At 37.6% G+C, this 17,612-nt stretch overlaps 1 protein-coding gene across 1 annotated transcript in view; it reads left to right on the top strand.

The window, feature by feature from the left end:
• The first annotated feature begins 4,491 nt into the window (after positions 1 to 4,491).
• DSG3 (desmoglein 3) overlaps positions 4,492 to 17,612 on the top strand; it is a 31,487-nt gene continuing 18,366 nt past the window's right edge. Inside the window, exons 1-6 of the mRNA XM_079717951.1 lie at positions 4,492 to 4,645; positions 12,499 to 12,534; positions 13,281 to 13,412; positions 15,061 to 15,216; positions 15,805 to 15,949; positions 17,276 to 17,442. Of these exons, the coding sequence (XP_079574077.1) occupies positions 4,598 to 4,645; positions 12,499 to 12,534; positions 13,281 to 13,412; positions 15,061 to 15,216; positions 15,805 to 15,949; positions 17,276 to 17,442 (684 nt within the window). The 5' untranslated portion in view covers positions 4,492 to 4,597. The remainder of the gene's footprint in view (positions 4,646 to 12,498; positions 12,535 to 13,280; positions 13,413 to 15,060; positions 15,217 to 15,804; positions 15,950 to 17,275; positions 17,443 to 17,612) is intronic.

Here is a 17,612-nt window from a genome sequence, read left to right on the forward strand (position 1 = left end):
TCTCATATAAGAAGCAGAAAAGAATTACCTATAATAAACATTATGCCTGGGGAAGGGGAGGGAGGAAGGACAATTTCTTACACTATCAGTGGGAATGTAAACTGGTATAGCCTTCTGTCATGATGACCTATTAAAAACTGTACTACATGTGCACTTTGATCCAGCAGATATGCTTGCACAAAATTTTTAAAGACATATTCATTTATTCACCCTGCAAATTGCTGGGAATAAGCTACTAAATGAAATAGACATGATACCTCCCAGATAGAGTGCACAGTCAAGCGGAGAAAGGCAATATAAGCACTCCAACTAAGAAATAACAATGGACACATGGTACTAAGCCCTATATAGGCAGCAAATTGGGATGACAGATAAAATAATGAGGATGAGAGTGCCCACATTAGGGAGTAGGAAGAAAGGACCCCTCTGAGAAGGTCTCATAAGCTACCAACTGATGAATGAGAAGCAGCCAACCAGGCAGGAGAGAAACTGAGTGAAAACCTGAGGCAGGAAAGAACTGGTGGTTTTTGAAGAACAAAAGAAGGTGCATGTGAGAAGGAAGGAGTGTGTAAAGTGGCTGGAGAGGAACACAGGGAATGGACCAGGCAGTTCCCTGGAAGCCACAACAGGCAGTTTTGATTCTGTTCCAAGTATATTGGAAGCCACGATCCTTTCAAAAATAGCAGTCAGGTTGCTGAGTGAGAGGAGGATTGGGTCAGAGGTGAGAAGGGAACAGGAGCTCAGTCCTAGGCCCATTGCCTAGGCTGCCTGAGAGATGCCAGGAATCTGGTGAGTGTGGATTCCCAGAGAAGGAGGGAACTAGATGGATTCAAAATAGATTTTGTAAGTAGATTCCACCTGGTCAAGTTTATCTCCAACCAACCACAAGAACCAAAGAAAAATTTCCTAAAGAAACACATTGTTGAAGTGAACATGAGGCTCATTTGGAAAATCCCTCCATTCACACTCTTTATTACCTTATAAAAATATTCCCAAAAATAAGCAATTCCCTAATCAGACTAAACAAAGCCAAAAGATGTTGACCCTAATCCACGGCATAAGTAAAAAAAAAATTTTAAAGTGCATTCATCCATATTTACCCTTCTGAAATTTGGGCTTGAATCAATATACAATAAAAAATTGCACAAATCTTTTGAAAGAAAGAATTCCAGGAATTACAGAACCATGGTGACCATGTTGCATACTCTCTAATAGAAAATTAGATCAATAGCTCTATTTTCACTGATTTTTAAAGCTGCAGATTGTTCTCTGCAAATGCACAATTATTACATTCTCTGACATTTCTGGATGTCTTCAAGTGATGATCCTAATAAAAGAAGTGTATGATTTCCATTATCTTGAATAACAAAAAGTGATGTATCCCTACATTGGCAGGCCATTTCAGGATGTATGTATCATTTTGTTAATGCATGATTTGTGGAACTCATACCTTAATTAATGAATTTGTGGACATTCAAGAACAATTAAATATCAAGAAGTAGTGATGTCTGACATATAAGATATATTATATACATGTTTCCAGTCAAAACAAACAAAAACCAGCGAAGGCTTACCAGTGAAAGCAGTCTTATTAACATCCTCTACTTGGTGAATAGTAGAACTGCTGTAGATAATGAGCATTAGAATCATGGAAACCTCTGAAGCCACTGCCTCTTAAATAAATACTCATTTTTATTGCTTCACTTCTTATGCCATGGCTCAATTTCTAGCAGATTGAAGAATGGTCTCTTCTTAAACCTATGGTGTATTGTATCTATTGTCCAATTCTTATATTTTTAATATGATACATAAAATGAAGCAAAATACACACATACAATGAAGCTCCTTTTTAATGATTATGATTATTATTGTTATGATCCTCATTTTTATTTCAGCTTCTTGAGTAAAAGCCAGTTTCAAGTTGGGCTTACGTTTCCAAAGCCATTATCTGGAGAGTAATAACATAACCACTCAACAAAAACTATTGGAAAATCCTCCCTTCTTTCCTTTTCACAAACATAAACATAAACAAAAATAGCAAGTGAAAACACTGAAGGCACAATGCAAATGCACTCCCCAGAAGAAGTAACCTCCAGGCCACCTTCCTATCACCATGTAAATGTGGCCCCAACAGAAACATGCTTCATTACCTTACTGAGGTTCCCAATCCTGCAAAGAAAAAGAAGTGTTTGCTTAAAACACTGTCAAGAGCACACAGAAAGAAGATTAGGGGAGTCCTGTCTGCCTACAGAATGGACAATGGGATCAGTCCTTGCTTTCTACAACCCTCCTTAACAGGGACAAGTAGATGGAGTCAGACTGAATCAGGCCAAGTCTGGTACATTACTCTCCTATAAGGGTGCCCATACCCTATTTACACCACCCAACCAAGAATCCTTAGATGGTATTTCAAAATACAAAAATGAAATACCAGTTAAGTCCTTAACCTGTGTTCAGGTGAGGAAAGAGTGAAGTGATAATCAACATTTTTAAGTCTAATTAATTAAAATTGTCAAAGAAGGGACTTCCCCGGTGGTCCAGTGGTTAATACTCCATGCTCCCAATGCAGGGAGCTCAAGTTTGATCCCTGGTCAGGGAACTAGATTCCTCATGCCACAACTAAGAGCCCACATGCAGCAACAAAGATCCCACGTGCCACAACTAAGACCCAGTGCAGCCAAATAAATAAATATTTATTTATTTATTTATATAATTGTCAAAGAACTGGAGTTTTAGGAAAGGTAGATCAGGAAAAAAAAATTGAGTCATATGTAGAATTTAGTCCACAATGCAGCTATGATATTCCTAGGAATATCATAATTCACTGCTATCATTTTTTAAATTTCTTTTGTCTTTAACACAATAATGCTTTGAAGAAATTGCAAGATATTAAATTATGGAAAAGGAAGGAATTGAAAGTTCATTATGTTTTTCTCTTTTTCCCTGCCCCAAAGTTTAGAATGTTATTCATAAAAGCTTCCTGTACTCACATTATTTTTAAAGAAGTTTCTTTTTTAATTATAAAACTAATACATTCTCATTACCAAAAATAAGAAAATATATACAACCATAATGAAGAAATAAAGTACATCCATAATCACTTCATTCAAAAAATAAGTTCTAGTATATTAAGGTGGTTCATTCCAGTCTTTGTCCATATGTATATATTTTTCATTATGCTATAAGAAAAAAGCCCCAGTATACATACATATAAACCCAAAACTCTCACCAACGTTAAACAAATTCAGATAGTAAATTCAGAAGCAACCAACACTTCAATTGCTGAATTCTGCATTATACAAATCACTAAGTTCAATAAAGCTCATCCCAGCTTCTATCCCCTTACATTTGTTAACTAGTCCAGTCACAGACTATTGAATATACTTAATGCCACTCAGCTGAAACTTAAAAATAGTTAAAATAGTAAATTTTGTTATGTATATTTTACCACAATTTTTAAAAAGACAAAAAAAATCCCACAAGATTTTTACCTATAAGGTGTTTTTTTCCAACTCCTAGACTATAAAATCCTTTCTGTCTAAAATATTCTGGTTTCCCTGGTACTAAAAAGCTTCCAAAACCTGATGCACAAATACTTATAATATTGTTTTTCTACCAAACATTTAAAAAAATTCTGGAATGTTAAGAGTGCTCTTAACTCTAGTGTTATAAGCCAACTAAAAAGGTGCTTTAGTAGCTTTTCCCCATCCCATAACTTGAGTTGGAGTCCAGGAGTTTAGAAGTGCACAAGTAAATAGCAGTGAGCAGGGTATCTGCTCTAGAGGAAATGTAATTAAAAGTGCACAGAGTTAACCAACTTCACTAGGCAAATTACTTTTTTTAAAAACTTATAAATGAAGAGAAATACAATAGAAAGATGTCATCTGAGTATTATCAGGGATCTGATTTTGCAATGCACAACTTATATATTTCAAACATCCAAGGCACCATATGCATTTAGTCCAATTTTGTTTCCAATTATTTTCATTCAAAACCTGTATTAATAGCTGCTTGATGTGATGGTTTTCTTCTTCAGATTTGTAGTTTCTTTCAATAAAATTGAAAGCCATATTATTGCTTAACACCTAAAATATATTTTGCTTAACTTTAAATCTACTCACATACACTCAGGCTAAAAAAATATGCTCTTCCACAAGTTAGATTTGGGGGAATTTTGTAGGTTTTGTTTTATTTTTCAGTTTTAATTGGCACCATGAGAAGCAGCCAACTAGATCCTTTTTCAGTGTAGTCAAGGTTAACTTTTTCACTTCCACACCATGGTTAATTTATCGTCTGGTGCCTTCCTATTGAAACTGGTTTTTAGCCTGTGAACTTTTCTTTCAGCTTCCAACAGAGGATTTCATTGCTTCAGGAATTGAGGTGTGTCTAAGTTTTTACCTGGGAGCAAAAGTGATGCAAGCGTTTCTGGTTTAGGGTGGGGAGGACCTGCATAACAGGCCATCTGCAGACTCCTGAAGACTCTGTCCTGAAGACAGCAGAGACGCTGAGAGGGCTTTCCTTAGACATCGCATGCAGGCGGTTGGAAGGACTAAAGCAGGAGCTCCCTTGGATTTGTTCACCAAGGAAATCAGAGACAATGGCTTGGCTCCTTTTCAGAACCTCAGGGGCTCTGGCCATTTTAATGGTAAGTCCTATTTTTTTCTAATAATTGCAAACTTTCCCTGTTTCCCTCCTTGTTAGAGAATGTTATATTTGACTGCTGAATCCCTATTATAAATTCTAAAAAGAGTTCAGTGGAAATAAACATTTTAAAACGAAACTGTAAAGATTACCAATTTCCCCCTTTTGTTGCTTTTTCTAATGTTGTATTTTTACATAAGAAAATAAGGCAGATGATAGAAATGAATTTGAAAGTTGCCATTTAGCATTTCTTTAGGTAAATAATTAACTAAAGAATTAAATAATCCTGGTCTCAAGTCTATTTTCCACAACACCATCACTTTCTTCAAAGTAATGCTTTTATTCATCTTTTTATTCATGCTTTTATTCTAATACACAAACTAAAACACATAAAAGAGAACGAGGTCTGTTTTCCAAGGTTTTATATCTCTTAAGCATATGGCTAAGAATTGTACATGCCTGGTCTTGATACCAGACATGTTTTTAAGTAGTCAAAGACCATGGAATTAAAATCAAAGCAATATTTGACTCTAGAGAAGTTGGGAGGGTTATTAGGAAAACAGTGTTTTGTTTTTTGCGGTACGCGGGCCTCTCACTGTTGTGGCCTCTCCCGTTGCGGAGCACAGGCTCCAGACGCGTAGACTCAGAGGCCATGGCTCACGGGCCTAGCCGCTCCATGGCATGTGGGATACTCCCAGACCAGGGCACGAACCCCTGTCCCCTGCATCAGCAGGCAGACTCTCAACCACTGTGCCACCAGGGAAGCCCTGAAAACACTGTTTTATGTTTAGCCTTTATGTGCAAAAGACATCCAACCTTTGGGTACAAAAGAAGACAATATTTTATAAGCCAGTTTTTCAGAAGAGTAATACTTTTGTGGATTGGGAAAGTTTTATATAACATTACATAAAAGAGAAGTGGAATCTGGAGAGCAAAGCACTAGCCTGGATGTTACAGACTAGTTTTTTCCTTAAATGTGTTGTTTTAGTGAAGAAGAAAACTTGTCACAATATTATCAGTTACACAAAGATATCAAAATAGTGAAATATACCATAATGAATATTTTTTAAATTCCTAAAACTGATTCCTCATTTTATCAATAATAAGTTAGGTTGGCCTACACATCAGTTTCCCTCATTTCCTCATCTAAAAAAATTGAGATAATTGAACTTCAAGAAGTTATAGGGAGATAGTTCTCAAGGAAGAACATTCTAAAAATTAAATATGTTTAAAGTTAGAATAGACTGCCTGTGAGCCAGTTTCCCAGCCTTCCTTCTCATGGCAATGGTCAAGCAGAAAAATTGGGTGTGCCCTTCTGTTTGAGTCTGTTTCTATTATGACAGTGTAACTAATTGTTTTGGCAATCTAATGAATTTAATTGACCCAGGAACGTTGTAAAAAGAAATGTGACAATTGTAATGACTTCCCACTTTTCCAGATGGTCCTTTCTGAACTAAATGAACTGCAGGTAGCCTCATAACCCATCTGTCCAAGCCAATGACCAACCTGGGAAGCTAGGTGATATGTGGGAGGGAATGTCGGAATAGTGTTGTCACGGAGTTTGACGGCCACAGGCTTAGAGGAGCTTCTTTCCCTGCTTTGACATGTACCACTCTCAGTTAACCTTCTGGTTCTGGAGTGACTGTAAGATCCTTATACTGAGGGCTGTTTTATTCATCTTTGTATCCCCAATGCCCACCATAATATCTGTCTTACAGTGGATGCACAATTGTTTGAAGAATGGATAAATGAATGATTAAATGAGGCCTCTCTCAACTATAACTTCCCCTCACGGTGCCTCTATAATGCTAGTCATGGAAGAAGCTATGAGAGGTTAGAACATTTTGCTCCCCTCAGGAAAATTTTACAGGCACACATACACAAACACACAAGCTATTTAAACAACAATATAACTTCATACATAATTGTTAAACTGAGAGGTCTGGACCTGCTCTTTCCAATATGGTAACCAGTAGCCACATGTGGCCATCAGCCATTTGAAATGTGGTTGATCTGTATTGAAATGTGCTGTTAAGTATAAAGCATGCACCATGTTTTGAAGATTCAGTATGAAAAAAAAATGTAAAATTTATCATTAATAATTTTTATGTTGATTACATATTGAAATGGCAATATTTTGGACATATTAGTTTAAAATATGTTAATAAAATTAATTTCACCTTTTTAACCTTTTTAATATGAATAATAGAAAATTTAAAATTATATATGCAGCTCACATTTGTGGTTATTATATTTCAACTGGATAGTGCTGGTCTACTCTTAATGCTATTAGTGGAAGGCAGTGTCAGTCAGAGGTGAGGTAGGCAAACCAGGCTCCATGGACCAGGTGAGATTTGAACTGCTTTTTGATAAGTATAGATGGGTCACAGGGAGATATCTTCGGTTGTCAGCCCAGCACATGCAAAGGCAGGCGCAATTACGGCACTTGCCTAGAGGCAATGGACACACTGATTTGGCTGGAATGATAGTCTGCATTGGAGAATCTGGACATGAAGTTAAAAAGGCAGATGAGAATCAGACTGAAAAGTGCATTCTGTGAAGGGTAATGAAACCCTTTTAGAAGTGGGGAGCCACCCAGAGTTTCGAAATAGCTTGGTGATGGGAAAAAACAACGTTTTTAAAAGCACTGTGGAGTGGGAAAGCAAATCTTTTGTTATTAAAGGGTGGGGTCTGAAAGTTGGAAGACCTGTTTGGAGGTTTTGAGTTAATGCCACCAACCTATGACCATACAAGGGTTGCCTAGAGAGGTAATATATGAAAGCTAAGTCACAGACTTCAATCTATGCCTGTATCACTGACTCACTCCAGGCCTTGCTTCCTCAGCTGTCAAATAAGAATAATCATATCCCCCTGACTAATGAGCATGACCCCAGTAAGAATAAAGGAACAATGTGCACAGGAAAGTGCTCTGGAAAACATAAAGTGCTTTGTAAGGCTCTAATTCCTATTATTTGTGTTATTTTAGTAATAAAGATGAATCTTGATTGATGAAGCAATCCAATTTCCAGTACTAATAAATATATGAAAATTAATTTCCTCCTGAGCCTTTCCAAAAGTTAAGATTCTAAAATCAGAATAACCTTGCCAAGAAATTCCAGCCAGCCCTGCCTGACTTGAGCAAAACTTAGGAAAGATGTCATTACTTCCACCTATTATTGCTCCCACACCTATTACCGCTCCCACTTACTTAATACCCGAAACCGGTTTTCACTTAGAACATTCAGTGTCCATGACGTTTCTCATAAACTTCTTAGCCTTTGTCTCTTCCTTTCCTGTGAAGAGTCATTCTGGGGCTTCCCTGGTGGTGCAGTGGCTGAGAGTCCGCCTGCCGATGAGGGGTACACGGGTTCGTGACCTGGTCCGGGAAGATCCCACATGCCGCAGAGTGGCTGGGCCCGTGAGCCATGGCCTCTGAGCCTGCGCGTCCGGAGCCTGTGCTCCACAACGGGAGAGGCCACAACAGTGAGAGGCCCGCGTACTGCAAAAAAAAAAAAAAAAAAAAAAAAAGAGTCATTCTGATAGCCTAAGATGAGGGCTTGCTTTGGGAAGTTCATCACAAGAAAGAATTACATAGGCAATTGGCTGCTATCAATAATTATACTATGAATAATTGAATTTACATAATATGCACATTTTTCTTGCATGGCCACTGCACAGTTGGCCAGGCTGTACACTGCACAATGCCAGGAAGTGCATTCACATAAACTACAATGTGAACAGTGCCCCCTGGAGCTGTGCAAGGAGCAACCTACTCAGTTGTACGGTGGAGCATTGGTTCTTGTCTTTTTCTGATGCTCAAGAAAGAGAAAGTCCTTATGTGCCTTGACATGAATAATAATAATAAAAGTCCACTTAATATCACAGTAGCTCTTTTACACGTTTTTTTTTAAAGTCTGGACAAAAGTAATTAACACTTATTAAGCAGTTACTGTAGGCTAGGGATCGTCTATATGCTTTAGACGTGTTAATTCATTTAATCCTCACAACAAACCTATAAAGTAAGTAGAATTATTATTTCTATTTTACAGATGAGGAAACTGAAAAATTAAGTAATGTTCCCAAGTTATTCAGCTGGTACATGGTGAGACTTGGATTTTAATTCAGGGATTCAGGATCCAGTGTCCAATTTTCTATTGCTACATTTGACTGCATCCTATACAGTATTTAAAATGAGCTCTTGAAAACAGCCATGGGTATTTGTTTTCACCTCTATCATGATACGAGGCTTAACTTTCTAAATTGAGCTTACTCTAAACATCAGTTATTAAAAATTGAACCATCCTAAATTAATTTTTAAGTAATTAAACATATATCATTTTTTCAATTAAAGAATTTGCCTTGATTAATACAAAGCTTATTAAAATACTTCCAGGTTTTTTAATTTTAAAAAGTCTTTATATATATAAAGTTATGAGGTATCATAAAATATAAATCACTCATTTCTTCTGAATTGTACATATGAAATTTATTCCAACATGTATTGAATGACCTCTATGATCTGACACATAAATAATCATTGTACTTAACCAATTATAAAAATAATACCACCAACCTATGTATATATATTTCATGAATTTTTCCAAAAATAATTAATAATTTTAAAAAATCAAGTTTAAAATTTGTAATGATTTCTTGGAATTACCCAATTCATTCTATAAATTTCCCAGAGGGGAGTGGGTGTGATCCACTCTTATCCCATTCTGAGAAGAGTGGCCATGCCCTAGCCTGGCTAAGACTATCTCCGTGGATCCAATGCACAGTCTAACGGTCTGTCCTTCCCCACACTAAAGTATCAGATTACTCTAAACAAAACCTTGGCCAACTCAGTAAAAAGCAATTGTTATTATATATGATATTTAAAAATCCAGTCACCCATATCCTCAAAATACATTTATTGTGGACCTACCGTACTCAATAGGGATCTTAATGATATAACTACATACATTTTAATTAGCAAATAGGGCATGTGAATATCAAATCACTTTATGTCATATGCTTTTTAACCTAATAATCTCATTTGCTTTTAATAAAATATTTCTAATTCTTACGTATGCCAAGGTATTTAGACCATATCAATGCTTTAAAAATCATGTAGTTAAAGTTATAAAAATAGGGCTTCCCTGGTGGCGCAGTGGTTGAGAGTCCGCCTGCTGATGCAGGGGACACGGGTTCGTGCCCCGGTCCGGGAAGATCCCACATGCCGCGGAGTGGCTGGGCCCGTGAGCCATGGCCGCTGAGCCCACGCGTCTGGAGCCTGTGCTCCGCAATGGGAGAGGCCACAACAGTGAGGGGCCTGCGTACCACAAAAAAAAAAAAAAAAAAAAAAAAAAAAAAAAAAAATTATAAAAATAACCAGGAAACAAAGGGAAGAAAGAAAAGTAAAGAAATTCTCAAGATATGGAGTGCTTTCTCCACATTGGTATTTCCTAGACTCTAGGCCACAAAAAAAGAAAACTTAGTTGATTTACATTGTCAAGAAACTATTGAAATATTTATTACATATTCAAAATACTTATATGAACAAAGTAAAACATCTAAGTAGCCACATATAAGTATTAATTAACTAAAACAGGAAAGATTTTTTAAAACACTATTCGAAATAATGTAAGCCTATGATTATATGTCTCAATACATATATAAAGAACACTGCATTATTCAGAAGTGCCCCATATTCCTAGAAATACAAAAATAATCCCATTTTCACAATATTCCCTAAAATTGGAGAACATTCTTGTTGGTCTGACTTTAAAAGAGAGGATGGAAAACAGTAAAGGTCTGGCTGAGTAACTTCTCTAAGGGCTCTGATTCAATGAAATGATTGAACAAATAAGAAACACCTGTCTGCTATGCTCATTTTCCATAGTTTAGGGTTTGTCCTTCCTTTGCTTCCCAGGAAAACAGAAATCATGTCTTAATGTCTACTAGAAGAATCATTCTCCATGGGGCTAGTATAAACATGATTCATATTTTCTGGATGACTCTTTCTGGTTTTCCTGTAAAAGAGATTGTGCCTGGTCCATCCCTCCTCTCACGTGTGGCTGGGTTGTTCTTATGAACTGAGAAAGTAGTACAATGACTACATTGCTCTGGTCTTTTCTCCCAAGTAACTCATGATATTGTTTAATAAAGAGCAGCAAAGCTGTAAAATCATTTTGAGACCTGTTAGAACCACAAGTAATGGTTCTTTTTCATGACAATTTTAAAAAACACCCTTTGAAATAAAGATTTTACTGAAATTTTTAGAATGGAAGGGTCCTGGCATTCTATGTCTGGTATGATTATTCCTTTGCTTCAGACTGGGACCTGCCTCTTTATTATAACCTTCCAAAATAAACAATGTAATAAATCTACATTGTTTCAGGAATAACTGCAGCCTTTGCCAGGAAGAAATCTAAACTGACTATCATATAACTTTCTTTCTATGACTAGTTTTTTTCTATTTATTTACATTGACTTTGGTTAGAATCTAGTGTAGTGGTGATGTGCATGCTTTAGAGTCAGGCTGCAGGGGTTCAAATCCTGGCTCTCCTGGGGCTGTTAGTTGGGGCAAAGTACTCATTCCCTCATGTCCCCATTTCTTCATCCATGAAATAGGCTTTACAATAATAGAATCTCCTTCAGCTGACTGCCATACAAAGTGAGATAGTAAACATAAAGCTCTATGAATAGCAACTGACACAAAAAAATAATCATTTTTTTCTTCTGATATATTTTTCACAATCTTTTCCCTACCAGATTCTCTTCAGATTAGGTAATCAGTGAGTCACAAAATAGTGGTTAAACATCTGCTGAGGGACAGGTATTGTACGAATTGCAAGAAGAAAAATAATACAGAAGCAATGATTTGGGAAGTTTGCAATTCTCATGGCTTGATATCACAATGCACATAAAACCAGAAGAAATAATAAATCGTGGTAAACCATTATGAGCAAAACTGCATGCTATAGAATATGTGTTGTACAAACTCAGAAAAGGAGACATCAGTAAGGACAGTTTCATGGAGACTGTTGGAACTTGAAATGATCTTAAATGATGAGTAATATTTAAGTGTGTGAAGGGAAAGAAAAATGCATTCCAGGGGGAAAATGACACAGATGAAGGTCCTGTATGCTCTTGAGAAAGTGAAGACCCTGGCCCACTTGGATTCATTTTATCTTTATTTTTAGTTTTTTTCAGATCAGTATGAATATTAAGCTCAAATTTAAATTGAACTAGTAAGGCAGAGATGCACAGATCCATGTCCCACAGTAAACACCACTAGTGGTTGGAATAGCATATCCCAATCATTTACGTTTCATTCTCTAAATTAGACTAGTTCCTTTCCACTCTCTCCACTCTTATATGACTACGAAAATGCCTTACCCTGCAATTGCAACTAACTAATACAGCATTGCCTTTGTACAAGTCAGTAGCATAGGTCATGACTTTTAATAATCTCCTATGGCACTTTCTGAAGCTTATCACAATGATGCTCATCATTGTTTCCCAAAGCAATAGCTTCCATAGCTCCCGGGAAGTGTTTATGGAGCAGCCAGGTAAGAAATGTCTGGTTGCTGCAACAACTGTTAGAATTTTTAAAAGTTTTAGATTCTCCTGTGTATCTTTGAAATGCTATAGTCAGATTAAAGAACTGAAAGAACTTGTTTATACAAAGAGTAATTTTCTTTTTTTTGGAAGGATTTTGCCCTTTGAATACTGCGTCTCCAAATCTACTTCTTTTGAAATAGAAACAAACTACAATATGAACAGCAGAATGTAAAAACCAGGATTATTATCTTATATAATTACTTATTTGAAGAACTCACATTTAATTTGACTTTATTTAAATGTCTACAGGTGGTCCTTTTGGTTCATGGAGAATGGAGAATAGAGGTAAAGTATGAAAAAGTTTTTTGTAATTAAAATAATAGTTTAGTTAAAAAATTAAAATTGTACTCAGGAAAAATAAATATTTAATGTTTTAAATTATTTAATAATTTAATTGTGAAAATATAATTAAAATTCTAATTGCTAACCTAATAATATTTAAATACTAGCAAGAATAAGTGTCATTATTGTAAATTATCTCATGCATTCTTCTTATCTTAAATCAACAGGATTTCATTAAACCTGTCTTTTATGCACAGAATAGTTAGATGTTGTGGAATATATATAGAAAATATAAAATATGATTAAATGCCAATATTAAAAATCATATAGGGCTTCCCTGGTGGCGCAGTGGTTGAGAGTCCGCCTGCCGATGCAGGGGACACGGGTTCGTGCCCCGGTCCGGGAAGATCCCACATGCCACGGAGCGGCTGGGCCCGTGAGCCATGGCCACTGAGCCTGTGCGTCCGGAGCCTGTGCTCCACAATGGGAGAGGCCACAGCAGTGAGAGGCCCGCGTACCACAAAAAAAAAAAAAAAAAAAAAAAAAAAAAATCATATAGCTCTGTAGCTATTCTAGTTATTTAATATTTCTTCTTTGCTTGACAGTGTGAGGGAGAGAAAATTAGATATTTAACAGTCTTAGAGATCTTGAAACATAGGAGGCTCCTCAACCTAGGTGCCTATAATTAATACTCAAAGCAAAAATTTCCAACCATGTGCATAATAAAATGGAATCCCTTTTTACATAAGACAAAAGGACAACATGGAGAATATGAGACAGCGGTACAACAAGGCAAAAGGAGATACAAACGTGACTGGGTGAAATTTGCAAGACCCTGCAGAGAAGAAGAAGACAACTCGAAAAGAAATCCAATTGCCACAGTAAGTCTTATGAGCAGAAGTAATGTTTTCAGAATAAATGTACTAGATGTAAATTAAAATAATCTGGCAATTCCAATTAGCAAAATGCAGACTGAGGAGTCCACAGAACAAATAACCTGGTATCTTCAACAAAACAAAAAACACAGTAATACTAGTAATAACAATTTAAAAGAGAGAAAGATGAAGGAGCTATAGTTTCTAGAGTAATAAAACATAATTAAGAGACATTTCAATCAATTTCAATGGATACACCTTTTCAGATTCTAGCAAACAAATAGAAAAATTATATGGAAAGTGCTTTGTTTGGGGCAGCAAATTATGCTCAGAGATTAAGATTTTTATCAGTAATTTATTTAACACGGGTTCACTTCAGGAGTTATAATAATTCCACAAGCCAGTAATATATAAGATAATGTCTCTCAATAAACCAATAAATACCGTACTCCTAACCACAAGTAGATTAATCACACTATTGTTCCAGGCAAGGGAGAGGTTAAAGGAATAGAGTACAAATGTAGCTGAGTTGTACTCTTCTACGAGTTGGTTCTTGGGAGAGTCAGTTTAGTCAACCACAAGCTGATGTCCAGTGCAAAAGCACAAGTCCCTTATCACTAGAGCACGTTACTAGGGAACAAAGGCGTTGGTACTGGCAAGCAACATCGTGGTTTTCACCACTGCCAGGCAAAGAGCTGCCTTGCCCAGGCAGGAGCTAATAATGCCCCAAGGTCTTCAAGAGGGCTATTTAGATCAGCAAAGAGTTGTCTTGTCCAGACTGAACACTCTCAAGAGGTCCTCATAATCTCTTGATATTTAAAGCTTAAATGTCCCCCAGCCATAATGGCTGCTCCACATGTTCGTATCAATAAGCCCCCAACATTGCTCCCCAATAGCTGAGCTACTGAGTGTTTAGTGACAGCCACGGATGTCCATGACGACATCCTGACACAGCTTCCTCAACGTAAGCAACTTCACTCTTAGAACAAAACAACTTTATTCTTAGAATTTTTTTTTAAAGCGGATTTGAAATCATACCATACCAATACACAGCAATAAGATAATTAAAGATGGTTGAGAGTCAACATTGGATTGGCCATGTATTCAGAATTGTTGAAGCTGGGTGATTAGATATATCAGGTTCATTATACTCTTCTAACTTTATAATATATTTGAAGTTTTCCCTATTAAAAAGTTTTAAAAAATAATAAAAGCAATGCATTCTAATATTAACACTTACTATATAATCCCTTTCCCTTTTTTTCTCCAGCTCCTCCTTTTTAAACTAAAATAAATGTCTTTTTTGGTTTTTTAATGTTACCTGCGAAGGAGGGGAGCATTCAGAAGTAGCCTTGTCAATATTAAGTGTCCTTGACTTTCTCTCAACCTTTTAACATCACCATGGTGACCACAATCTGGGCAAATATTCTAAAGCCAGAATGATTAACGACACATTGGTCCATAGTAGTCAACAGAAGCAAAAATTTGAATTTATTTCACATTCCTACTATCTATCAAGGCAAAAAAGTAAACAGCACAGTGTCAAGAAAGTGTGAATAAAATGAATAGATGACTTGAGAGTATGGAGGAGAGGAGGGGAAGGATTAGGCCTGAGTGATGATCACCTTAACATTTTGGGTATTTTGGGCTACAGATTACTTCAGACTTCCAAGCAACCCAGAATATTACCTACCACATTTCTGGAATAGGAATTGATCAGCCCCCTTTGGGAATCTTCACTATTGACAAAAACACTGGAGAAATTAACATAACAGCCATAGTTGATCGTGAGAAAACCCCAAGCTTCCAGGTAAGTTTGTGTCCTCTATATCGGCCACCCTTCCCCTGGTGCACAGTGGCTTTAGAAGGTTAATTTAGAAGAGACATCAGTGCATGAATCCATCCACCAACAAATAACAATATTAGTCCCTCTACAAAGAGCCTCCCCTGGACTTCCCTGGCAGTCCAGCGGCTAAGACTCTGCGCTTCCTCTGCAGGGGGCGCAGGTTCGATCCCTGGTTGGGGAACTAAGATCCTGCATGCCTCGCGGCATGGCCAAAAAATTAAAAAATAAAATAAAACAAAGAGCCTCCCCTTATGGCTGTGCCCCTGAAGGAATACCCCAGGAGGGTGCATGAGCGCTCAACTCCAGCACACTGCTTGCCAAGAGCTTCATGCTGCCAGGAGACACATAACAGACTGCAGGAAGGGGCAATTTGCCCAACTGGTATGCCCAGAGTTGACACTTTTTCCTGCTTTGTCTCCTCTCTGGGGAAATACTTTTCCTCTTTGCACAAAAGCACTGTACATGCCAGGAGAGGCCTTATCTCTACAAGTTTTAATAGTAGGCAAACTAAAGTTTGTAGAATGTTAATTAACATTTCCCCTCCTTTTCTAGATTACCTGTCGTGCTCTCAGTGTCCTGGGACAAGATGTAGAGAAACTGCTTATACTAACAGTCAAAATTTTAGATATAAATGACAATGCTCCAGTGTTCTCACAAAGTATGTTCATGGGTGAAATTGAAGAAAATAGTGCTTCGAGTAAGTCTTTTGCAGTAACTACCATTTTTAATTTTTTTTTTCAGATACAAGTATCACTATAGTACATCATTTTTACAAGCTAATTTATTCTCTTAGTTTCATCAGTAGTTTTGAAGAAAAATTCGTCAAGATAACCTGAGTCTTCCTTTCTAATATTTGTGGTTGAGCTACTTGTCCACTGCCAGTGTACTATATTTCCAAGTTGTGATTGTGTTATCAAGTCAAAGCTTATCCTAGTCACAAAGCTAAGGAGGTGGCTTTAGGCAACCTGGATGCATCTGCATCTAAAAAGCTGGGGTTTTTTAGATTATAAGGGACAGAGATACACTCATTACTTGGATAATGGGGGTGGGGGTGGGGAGGGAGAATTATAAGGCCATCCAGCAAGGGAAAAAATAAAGAGAAAATAGTCCCAACCTCAACACAACCAACCAAGGCTTAGTGAGAAGTGGAGGATTTTTACGGAAGGCAGTGCAGCTCACCTGATTGAGAGAGACAGAAAGAGATATTGCAAGTGACATGTAATATTTTTTTAGCACACAGATAGTTTTTGTTGTTGTTGTTGTTGTTTTTTAATTAATTTATTTATTTTTGGCTGTGTCAGGTCTTCATTTCTGTGCAAGGGCTTTCTCTAGTTGCGGCAAGCGGGGGCCACTCTTCATCGCGATGCGCGGGCCTCTCACTATCGTGGCCTCTCTTGTTGCGGAGCACAGGCTCCAGACTCGCAGGCTCAGTAGCTGTGGCTCACGGGCCTAATTGCTCCGCGGCATGTGGGACCTTCCCAGACCGGGGCTCGAACCTGTGTCCCCTTCATTGGCAGGCAGATTCTCAACCACTGCGCCACCAGGGAAGCCCCACACAGATAGTTTTAAGATTTCTTTTTTTAATTTTTTAAATAGATTTATTTTATTTATTTATTTAATTTTGGCCACGTTGGGTCTTTGTTGCTGCGCACGGGCTTTCTCTAGTTGCGGAGAGCAGCTTGTGGTGCGTGGGCTTCTCCTTGCAGTGCCTTGTCTCTTGCGGAGCACGGGTTCTAGGCGTGTGGGCTTCAGTTATTGTGGCCTGTGGGCTCTAGAGCGCAGGCTTAGTAGTTGTGGCACACGGATTTCGTTGCACTGCGGCAGGTGGGATCTTCCAGGACCAGGGCTTGAACCCGTGTCCCCATCATTGGCAGGCATATTCCCAACCACTGTGCCACCAGGGAAGCCCTCTAGTTTTAAGATCTTAAAAGACAAAGATCAGTTTGAAATTGTGCTGAACATTTCATGTGAACATAATATCAATCTTTACATATTCTTTAATAAACTTCTTCCGTATTCCTAGACTCACTGGTGATGATCCTAAATGCCACAGATGCAGATGAACCAAACCACTTGAACTCTAAAATTGCCTTCAAAATTATCTCTCAGGAACCTGCAGGCACATCCATGTTCCTCCTAAGCAGACACACGGGGGAAGTCTACACTTTGACCAGTTCACTTGATCGAGAGGTAAAGCAAGGCACTGGGGAGCGTTCAGTAACTCAGGATTCGGTTGTAAGAATGCTAAGAGAGGTGACTCCTTTCTACCTGAGAATGAAAGGAGGAAGGAATAGAGGTTCCCAGGACTCACTTGGCCCAATCTAGGGAAACTCCTTGCATCCTAGTGTGATTCTGCTGGG

Source organism: Hyperoodon ampullatus, assembly GCF_949752795.1.
Source record: "Hyperoodon ampullatus genome assembly, chromosome: 13".
NCBI classification, from domain to species: Eukaryota; Metazoa; Chordata; class Mammalia; order Artiodactyla; family Ziphiidae; genus Hyperoodon; species Hyperoodon ampullatus.